Here is a 10,767-nt window from a genome sequence, read left to right as displayed (position 1 = left end):
TTTGTTGTAATACATTGAAAAATTCGAGGTGAATTTTCATATTTTAGTGAAAAATAATATTATGGTGGAGAATGATTATGGGTATTTTATCAATTGATTTTGGATTGAGATTATTAAATTAAGTGTGTTTAATTTAAAATTGGAAAAACATGACCAAAATACCCTTATGTGTGGATAATTACCAAAATATCCTTGTAGGCCAAAAATAAAATAAAATAAAAAGAGAGAAGAACAATCTAAAACATGGAGGGAATTAAACCATCCTCCTCTCATTCTTCCCCCATTGCCTCATTTCAAAGCTTCCATTATGAAGGGATGAGGATGAGTCACCTAGTCTTATTGGTGAGTCATCTAGCCTAAGGGATTTTTCTTGATGAAGCTAAGAATTAGGGAAGGTGAGTTGTTCGCAGGAGGGAGAAGATAATGGGAGAGTGTTTGGGCCAAAAGAGAAATCCACAAGCACAGGCCCATCTAGGCCAAGAAAGGCCACAAAACAGAAAAGACGGAGGACTATGCTTCGATCCAAAAATAGAGAAAGCCCAAAAACCACATCAGAGGCCCACGGTTTTTACGAAATGGCAGAGTTGTAAAAAAAAAAAAGAACGCCAAATTAAAATGGCAATTGACCACTAGAGCAGATAAAAAAGAATTGGATTGGGCCTAGCATCTAAATACTCACCATTGATCTCAAAACATGGAGTATAAGATTAGCAGATTTTTTAGAAAGTCTATTCTCAGAACTTACATGACTACCTGACTTTGAAAAGTCAACAATTTCAACTATCACAAGAGAGTTGATTGGTAATTAATGAAAGCAGGTCATTAGCAGAGGGACTTCTCTGAAACTCTGGGGCTAAAAGATTAGAATCCTTTTCTATATCCAGAAAAATTCGGTAGACATCATTTCCAAGGGATAAGCAGGCCATATTTTCTAAAAAAAAGTGGGAAGCAGGGAGTTGTTCATTTGGAAGATCAAAACTAACCATCACAGTTTGAACTCTTACAAGGAGCAGTTAAATTGGAAGAAGGGTTAGGTTTTCTTTCAAGAAAAACAGGGAAGTGATTGCCTTAGGAACTGACTATTGAGGGCTTATCTGCCAAAATTGATAGAAACCCTTTTTCTTTGCATTTAAAAATGTGAGATCTTTTGAGAATTTTTGCCGCCCATTATTAAAAGAATTAGGAACTCTACTCCAAAATATTTCTTATAAATATAAGAGAGGGTGAACAGAATGAGGACAATCAATCAGACAATCAAAAATGAATCAAAGACAAAAACTCAAAATGATCACTCGATCTCAAAGAAACTTCAAAAAAATTGAAGCAACCAAAAGCTCACTGAGCCACAAGAGAAAAGCCAGCTACAAATCAAAACTTCCAAGTTTCAGACTTAGAGAAATAAGTCATTCAAAACGAGATTTCTCTCGTCGCAAATTTGGTCCAGCAAAAGCCAAAACAAGTAGAGTCTGGGTTTTTACAAATATGAAAACCTCAACAAATTTAAGGAGAGCCCTGATCAAGCAGAATAGGTATCACAGTGCAGTTCCAGCTCAGTAGTCCTCAAGTCCAACCACTTTTGCCACTTTCATACTGAAGAGGCCGCAATTCTGTCCGTTCAAAAAGCCTTCAAGCGCTTGAAATAGATTAGAGCTCTGCCAAACTCGAACGTTGGTATCAATTTACAACTGAAACTTGACAGGTGAAGTTGTTGACAGTCCAGTCCAACACAGGCATACCTAGTCCAGCCCGGATTAGAAGCATCTATCCAGGCAGAAATGGAAGTCTAGCCTTCTTTTTGTCTTTCTAGAGTTGGTTTTTCCTTTTTGAGTTCTGCGAAAGGCAGTTCTGCCTAAAAACAATTAATTTTGTCATCATTTATTCTGGCCAGAGCTACCAATTTTATACTGTGAAAAATTATGAAGTCCTCACCAGTCTGAGACAAGAAAAGAACTTACTTGGGAGACATTCCTCACCCAAATTCACAACCGCTTGGCTAGAAATCAGTAACTTGGGGCGCAAGTTATCTATTTTTAAAGTCTGCTATGATTTCTCATTGCTAGCAGTGGCATGCTCGCACACTAAAGAAAGTTGACTTATTGACCAGTCAATGGTTTTCAAGGCAATGAGGAACTTTGCCCTGCCATCACAGAAACAAACATAATGCGGGTGAACAATTTGGCACGCCCAGTGGGACCTCTCAGTATACATACTCCAAAGAAATTTTCTAAAAGTATATGAATATTGGAAGTTCTAGCCAGAATCCACTCTGCGCCATGGAAATAGATCAATCAGCTCTCTGGGAAGGATTGGAGTCAGAAGAGAGTGATACTAGGCAATTGGGCCATGGCAGTACTAGAAGTACACGTTCTAGGTCTGGCTCCAGGAAGTTGAACCAGATACAGGAAGCTGTGTTCCGGCAGGAGGCCACAGCACAAAAGAGCCAAGATACTCTAAACAACATGACAGCCATGATGCAGTGGCAAGTTAACAGGCAGTTCAGGAAGGACTGTGAAGCTGTTATGGCCAGGATTCCAAACCCAGATGTTGTGGTCCAGCAGCTAGACCTCCCTTACAGCCCTCCACCAGGATTGGCATGGCCATACCAAGAGAACCCTCTCATCGCACAGATAGCTGAAATACCAGGGCATTGAGAGATTCAAGCTGGACAGAGAGGATGAGCCCTTCCCTTCCAAGAGCATGAGGTTCCAGTTCGGCAAGAAGGCCCTGCACCAGTTCAGGTCCCCTAGAATCAGCCAGAACCTCAACCTATTCCACAACCTGTGGCCTAAAGTGATCAGCCCTTGGCACTTCTGCCTGAGGCACCGGCTGTGTTGCCCTGCAGACCTAGAAGGATGCACCCCAATCCATTCCCTCCACCAGCAAAAGGCAAGAGAGGCAGAGGGGGAATTAACCTTTTTGCCAACAATGACAAGAACAGACCGGGGGCAAATTGGAGGAATCATCTAGATTTTTAAAAAGAGGAAGAACATAGGGAGGAAGCTTTGCCCAGGCCATGCAGAATGGAGCACATGATTGACCACGCCCAGCCAGAACAAGGGCGAAATCCACACCCTATCAATGCTTTGAATGACATGGGGGCACTGCAGAGAATGATCAGGGAGATGATGGAGCCTGAAGCCAGAAGGGGAGAAAGGACTACCTACAGAAAACCAGATCCAGCGTACATAGATCAGATACCTCTATCCCCAAATTTTAAAGTACCATACTTCACTTTGTTCAATGGAGAAGACCCCCATGCTTCATCAGTTGAGCATATAGGCAGATTCTCTGTCCAGTGCATAGCCATAGAAAATAACCCTCTGTTAAAACTGAGGCTTTTTGGAAATTCTCTCTCTGGACAAGCCTTCACCTGGTACACTAGTCTACCAGCTAATTCTGTTCAAACCTAGGAGCAAATGGAAAATGTTTTCCATGACTACTATTTCAGGATCCAGCCAGAAGTCACCATCAGTGATCTTGCTGCCCTCAAACGGAATGAACATGAGCCTGCACCAGACTTCATAGCTAGATTTAGGAAGCTCAAGATGAAATGCCGAATCCCTTTGGAAGAGAGACACTTCATCCAGATGGCTCAAACTGCCCTTAAAATCTCTCTGAGAAAGAGATTTGATGGGATGCTATTTGGAGATCTGGCAGAGCTGGCAGACAAAGCATCTAAATATGAGGAGCTACTCAGGGAAGAACAGCAGAAAAGGAACTCTTCCAAAGGCACATACTACAAAACCCCTTCTTCTTCAGTACATCTGGTTGAAGTAGAATCAGAGGAAAGAGAAATTGCAGTAGCAGAGATGGCAAAGTTGAAACATCCCATCAGCTGCAAGGCTCTTACAAAGCCACCAAAGGACCATAAGCCACCATCGTTCATAAGAGGGTTTGTTCCAAACAAACCAACACAGAACAAGGTGTATTCCTTTGATCTAACCAAGGTTGATGCTTTGTTTGATGAGATGCTGCTACAGAAGGCAATAGAGACATCCCACAGGTTGCCCAAGCCGGATGAACTCAAGGGCAGACAATATTGCAGATGGCATAACTCTTGGAACCACTCCACCAATAGCTGTGTTGTTTTCAAAGATGTCATACAGGAAGGCTAAAACTGGCGGAGAAACCTCCCTCAGTTACAACAGATCCTTTTCCCCAATCCCAAGTCAACATGGTCAACTTAAATTGGCCAGAACAGAAGAAAGACAAACCAGCAACAGAAGCCAGCTCCAGTAGAGGCAGAAGAGTCACAGGGGAGACTAGTCAAAGGCCAAAGGCAACCATTTCGGCTGGAGTAGTATTGTACAGCAAGTGCAAGTGTGAAAGTGAGTTAGAAGTGACTCTGGATAGGCAGAAATAGCCCACACTAGCATTTTTGACAGGATTGGAACATCATACCAACAAGGCTCGGTTCTGGCTCCATCTAAGGACAGAGCTAGACAGAAGGATTATCTACGGCCTGCTCAACGCAGCAGAAGGATGACAGAGCAGCCGAAGAAAGAAATAGCAATTAAAATGCCCGAAAATGACAAGCCCTTGGCAACTACCATAGAAGACAGATGATATTCTGTTGGAAAAAGGGTAGACCAACTCTGGAGCTAACCAAAACGCAGAAAAAGAGAGTTCAAAGGCAATACTGCACCTTTCTCAAAAACAGGGGTGACACACAGGTACTTCTAGAGACCAGTTCTGCCAGAAGAAGGAAAAGTCCATAAGTAGCTCCTAAGGCAGAACAAACAACATATCAGCTAGAAGAGCTGATGAAGACAGAATCTCTAGGCAGACCTTCTATCTATCTTCCCTCATCCTCAGTTAATCGGCTTGAACCCCCACAAGTACAAGGTGAATCCGAACCTATTCCAGTGGAAGGATAAGAAGACTGGACTGAAGAATACGAAGAGGAGCAGTTGGAGTATCAACCATCTGCAGACGACCAGACTGGGCTCCTCGAAACAGGAAAATAAGATAACTGGATAGAAGAGTATGGGGAAGAATAGATAGAGTACGATGGAGAACTAGATGAAGAAATTGAGGCTTTTGGTGCAGAATTGGAGAGCCTATTACAGGGTGATTTAGGCATTAATATGGTGTTCATCTTGCCAGAAAAGTTCAGGGCAGCAGAAACGCAAGAAAACACTCTGGAGGGAGACATGTTCTCCCAGGAAAGTTTTGAGTGCAGAGTGGCTGAGGTAGAGGAGGCAGCAAATGCCTACTAACAAAACAGGTGGAATTGCCATAAAATTGGCTGCATAACAGCTTTGTTTTTCCAAACCAACCAAAGAGATCTCTGTTCATAACAGCAAACTTTGGGGGTATTCCTATTCCCAAAGTAATGGTAGATGGAGGTGCAGCTATTAATCTTCTGCCTCACAGATTGCTGAGCAAGATGGGGCAGAACAGAGAAGGATCTAATTTCGACACGCTTGACTGTTATCAACTTTGCTGGGGCATCACTAAGACTCATGAAATCCTAGATGTGGACGTCATAGTTGGAACCAAGGAGCTGAAGATTGCATTTTTTGTGGTAGACACCACCTCTACCACTTACAATGCATTGCTTGGTAGGGACTGGATCCACCAAAGTCTATGTGTTCCCTTTACTCTACACCAGCAATTAGCCCTTTGGAATGAAGAAGGATTCATGGAGATAGTAGAGGCTGATCCACGACCATTTCTGCCCTCTGCCATGTGTTTTGAAGGAAGGTATTATCATGATGACCTTGGTCCTTTCACCTTCCTTGGAGTCAACCAGAATGGCCACCCCCATGGTGTCACGGCCCAGAGACTCATTGAAGATGGTCTAGCCAGTTCTCTAGAGGACTGGAATATACCTTTTGTTCTAAAACTCCAGGACTCTGATGTTTAGTCTTAATCAACAAGAAAAGGATCGAGCAACAACAATCCCATCCATTACATAAAGGAAGCTTTTTATGCAGAATCCAGCCATGAGAGCACTGAAGAACAGGAAAAGAGTTTACAAGAGGAAGTACTAGATTTTGCACCAGTATCACTAGATGACTCTTTGCCAGAAGTGGAAGATCCATTACAGGAGATAAACTTAGGGACAGGTGAGGATCCAAGACCCACTTTCATTAGTGTGCTGTTGAAAGAACCACTCAGGATTGAAATTATTGCACTTTTGCATGATTTTAGAGACTGTTTTGCTTGGCATTATCATGATTAGACAGAAAACTGGTAGAACATAAGCTGCCAATCAAAGAAGGCTACCTTTCAGTCAAACAGGCCAGAAGAAGAATGTCTATGGAAACAGAACTGAAAGTCAAGGAAGAAATATAAAGACTGGTCAAGGCAGGATTCATCAAACCAGTCATTTATGTTGATTGGCTAGCCAATATTGTGCAAGTTATGAAAAGAAAAACAGGGGTAGCTAGGATCTGTGTGGATTATAGGAATCTGAATGAAGCATCTCCCAAGGATGAATATCCTATGCCAATGGCAGATATGCTAGTAGACGGAGCTGCTCATAACCAAATGCTATCTTTTATGGATGGCAATGCAGGATATAATCAGATTATGGTAGCATAAGAAGACATCCATAAGACAGCCTTCATGTGCCCAGGACATATAGGTGCTTTTGAATACACTGTAATGCCTTTTGGCTTAAGAAATGTAGGAGCCACTTATCAAAGAGCCATGAATTCTGTTTTCCATGATATGATAGGGCATTCTCTAGAAGTGTACATAGATGATGTGGTGATTAAATCTCCAGATGAAGGAGATCATGTATCAAATATAAAAAGGGCATTCCTAAGAATGAGACAACATAAATTAAAAATGAATCCTAAGAAGTGTGTTTTTGGAGTTCAAGCAGGAAATTTCTTAGGTTTCTTGGTCCACCAAAGGGGCATAGAGATTGACAAAAATAAAGCAAAATCCATCATAGAAGCTCCACCACCTCGGAACAAGAAAGAGTTGCAGAGTCTTCTAGGAAAAATTAACTTTCTAAGTAGATTCATATCCAATTCTGCAAGAAAAATCCAGCCCTTTTCCTCCTTGCTAAGATTGAAATAGGAACATATGTTTAAGTGGGAGGAACAGCACTAACAGGCTTTTGAGGAAATCAAACATTACCTCTCAAATCCACCAGTTCTGTCCCCACCAAAGAGAGGCAGACCACTCAAACTCTATGTTTCTGCATATAAGTGTCCATTGGGATTCTTTTAGTTCAAGATAACAAGGAATGAAAGGAACAGGTAGTCTACTATATGAGCAGAACTTTGACAGAAGTAGAAAGGAAATATTCTGCAATTGAAAGACATTGTCTAGCCTTATACTTCACTGCTGTGAAACTCAGACACTACATGCTGCCATTAACCATTTACATCATCGCCAAGACAGACCTAATTAAATACATTTTAACAAGACCAATGTTAAGAGGTAGAATTGGCAAATGGACTCTGGCTTTGACAGAATTTGCTTTCAGATATATTCCTCAAAAAGCTGTCAAAGGACAAGCTGTAGCAGATTTCCTAGCAGATCATCCAGGGAAGAGACTAAAAACATGGATTCTTTGGATATAGCAAATGTAGATCTGTTGACTAGAGCTCATACTTGCCTTAACAATCCCATCTGTTGACTAGAGATTAAAGACTGATGTAGCCTCTAGGGTAGGGATTGTTTTGGAGGAGCCACTAGGGATCAGACACTGTTATTCTTTCCAGTTAGATTTCCAATGCACCAACAACAAGGCTGAATATGAAGCTTTAATCTTTGGCCTTGAGATGCTGGTGGAACTAGGAATCCAATCTATGGAAATCTTAGGAGATTCTATGCTTGTGTTAAAGTAGATTGCTGGAGAATACAAGTGTCTAAATCCTTCTCTATCTGTCTATCTAGTGGCAGCTAGGAATCTTCTGACAGAATTCAGGGAAGCTACTTGGGAACATATCCCGAGAGAGGAGAACTTTGCAGCTAATGAAATGGCTCAAATAGCAACATGGGTACAAATGCCTGAAGACTGTATGCAAAGGATCATCAAGGTAGGAAAGAAAAGTCTACCATATGTTCTGGCCAGAGTAATGGAGATAGATGTCAATTCTGCCATAATCACTGAGGATGACTGGAGAACTCCCATCATAAACTACTTACAATATCCGACCCTACCTTATGAGAAGAGAGTCAGAATCATGGCTTTAAATTACCTTATGTGGAATGGAGATTTGGTCTGAAAAAACAAAGACGAGGTACTTTTGAGGTGCCTGGGAAAGAAAGTATACATGAAAGTCATGGGAGAAACCCATGAAGGAATATGTGGAGCTCATCAAGATGGAAGAAAAATGTGTTGGTTAATTAGAAGGTATGGCTACTTCTGGGCAACCATGATGAATGATTGCATTGACTATTCCAAGGGATGTAAGGCTTGTCAAAGGCATGGACCAATCCAATAGGCTCCTTCAGTTCCCATGAATCCAGTAGTCAAGCCATGGCTATTCTGAGGATGGGCAATGGATCTCATTGGCAAAATCTATCCAGCCAGTAGCAAACAACACTGTTTCATCATCGTAGCTATAGACTATTTCACCAAATGGGTGGAAGCCAAACCTGTTAAGTCCAATACATCTCAAGAGATCATCACCTTCATAGAAGAACATATTATCCAAAGGTTTGGCATTCCAGAATAATCACAACAGACAGGGGATCTTCTTTCATATCTGGAGAAATGCTAGATATGGCAGAAGCATTCAAATTCAAATTACTTCAATCCACTCCTTACTATGCTCAAGCTAATGGACAGGCAGAATCAAGTAACAAGGTGATCATCAACATTATTAGAAAAATGCTTGAGAAAAATCCAAAGCAATGGCATGAGAAGTTATTAGAAACTCTGTGGGCATATAGGACTTCAAAGAGAGAAGCAACTGGCATGGCCCCATATGCTCTAACTTATGGTCATGATGCAATTCTGCCTATGGAAATAGCAGTCCAATTGCTCAGAATTGCTCAACAACACAATCTGACTGGAGAAGACTACTCTCAAGCCATGTTGCTAGAACTGGAAGGATTAGATGCAAGTAGAATTGATACCCTCAACAAACTCTTAGCAAGAAAACAGGCTGTGTCAAGGGCTTACAATAAAAGAGTTAAAAACAAGAGTTTTGAAGAGGGAGAGATATTCTGGAAAACAGTTCTCCCCTTGGAACACACATAGCTGGTTATGGAAAGTGGTCACCTACATGGGAAGGTCATTTCATAATTAACCAAATCCTTGGACTGGAGGCATACAGATTACAGGATCGAGATGGAGAAATCCATGTAGCACTAATCAATGGCAAATGGCTGAAAAAATTCTATCCAACTATGTGGGATTCATAGGCAGTACAAAATAGATCCTGGAATTGAAGGAGAACAAGATAGAATTATTGTTTGAATTTTGTTCAGGATCTGTACTTTTAATTTTTTTTTTTTGTGTTTGATCCTTGCATTCTTTTATTTTCATTTGAATTAAGAAGAGATTGAAAAAGCAAAAAGTTTCACCAAGAACAGGATTTACATTAAATATAGTCATTTTCCATGACCAAGTTTTATTACATTCAAAATCTAAAATTTTTAGTCCTAGTTTCCTAAGAGTTTCTTGCAATCCGGCCTTCTTGGTAGAAATTTCTTGTTGAAGAAGCATCCCTTGATGAAGAGAGGCCTCAGCAATCTTCAATGCTGGCCTAGAAGCTGCAACCATGTTCTGTACAAGAAAAGTGGCCTTGGTCTTGGTGTCCAGTCCAGCCTCTCCCTCAGCACAGCCAGCTGCTTTTGGAGTTCTTCAATTTGTCTTTCCAGCTTGTTAGCAGCGGTCTTGGCCTCTTTATAGCCCGCAACCATCTGGTTCAGTTCCGCTTTCTGTTTCGAATAATCGGTCAAGTTGGCTTCATGAGTAGCCTTGCAAAATTCAGAACCTTTGAAGGAGGGCATAAGATCTTCATAGCGAGTGTGAAGATTGAGCACATCTCTTGCTAGGTCTAGGCTGAGCTCAAGGATAGGTCTGAGAGCTATGTTTTCCCTATGCAAGAGGTCCAGGTCTTTCATCAGCTGGTCAACGACTTCTCTATTCTCATCCAAGTCCAGCTCTGTTGACTGCCATATTTTTATTCGGTCCACTGCATCATCCACTACTTTAGACTTGGCCTTGCCATAAGTAGAGCTGAGCTGCTCTAGCCTGTTCAGCTGAGCATCCAGATCCATGGCTTCAAATTCTGCCAGTTATGGATTAGCAAATGAGGCCGTAGCAGGTGAACTAGGGATGGAGTGGATGGGCATCTGCGAAGAAATGATTTCAGTAAATTCCATGCTAACATTTGAATAGGAAAAGAGTTAAAGACAAAGTGATACTTACAGCCATAATAGGAGGCTTGAGAGGACTGGTCACCACTGCTAAAGTCCCAGCAGTTCTGCCCTCCTCCACCTAGAAAGAAGGGAACCTCAGTTAGAAAATAGAGGTAGACAGGACTGTGGAAGCCAGACATAATTAAGAAAGAATAGGAACTACCTCAGATGCTGGAATAACAGCAGAATGTTCTGTCTCTACGTCATCAAAAAAAGCCAATTTTGAACTAGTGGGCTCTGCTCTCTGGGCCTCTTGCTGTTTCTTCACCAACTCAATACTCTCTGCTATTATTTCAGCGAGAATTTCTTCTTGCAGAAAGACAGAGCTCAGGTCAAAGGGGATGCAACACAAAAGCCAGGATTGTGCCAAAAGGAAGGGATCTCTTGCTGTAATCTAACCTATTCTTCTCCATCTTTTGTCTTTTCTTT

General features: G+C 41.6%; 2 protein-coding genes across 2 annotated transcripts; both read left to right on the top strand.

Annotated features, from left to right (window-relative positions):
* Positions 3,021-4,115, top strand: LOC109946773. The gene is made up of 2 exons (XM_020555528.1): positions 3,021-3,373; positions 3,449-4,115. Exons 1-2 carry the CDS (start codon positions 3,021-3,023, stop codon positions 4,113-4,115), a joined length of 1,020 nt encoding a protein of 339 aa, XP_020411117.1.
* LOC109946771 lies at positions 8,693-9,172 on the top strand. Its single transcript, XM_020555525.1, has one exon. The coding sequence runs from the start codon at positions 8,693-8,695 to the stop codon at positions 9,170-9,172; it is 480 nt and encodes a 159-aa protein (XP_020411114.1).

Source organism: Prunus persica, chromosome G1 (genome assembly GCF_000346465.2).
Source record: "Prunus persica cultivar Lovell chromosome G1, Prunus_persica_NCBIv2, whole genome shotgun sequence".
NCBI classification, from domain to species: domain Eukaryota; kingdom Viridiplantae; phylum Streptophyta; class Magnoliopsida; order Rosales; family Rosaceae; genus Prunus; species Prunus persica.
Note: the sequence above shows the minus strand (reverse complement) of the source record. Positions and strands in the feature narration are given on the sequence as shown.

Coding starts and splice junctions, on each gene's coding strand:
- LOC109946773 (XM_020555528.1), top strand. CDS start 3,021: ATGGAGCACATGATTGACCACGCCCAGCCAGAACAAGGGCGAAATCCA. Junction 3,374..3,448: donor TCTGGACAAGCCTTCACCTG/GTACACTAGTCT, acceptor CTACTATTTCAG/GATCCAGCCAGAAGTCACCA.
- LOC109946771 (XM_020555525.1), top strand. CDS start 8,693: ATGGCAGAAGCATTCAAATTCAAATTACTTCAATCCACTCCTTACTAT.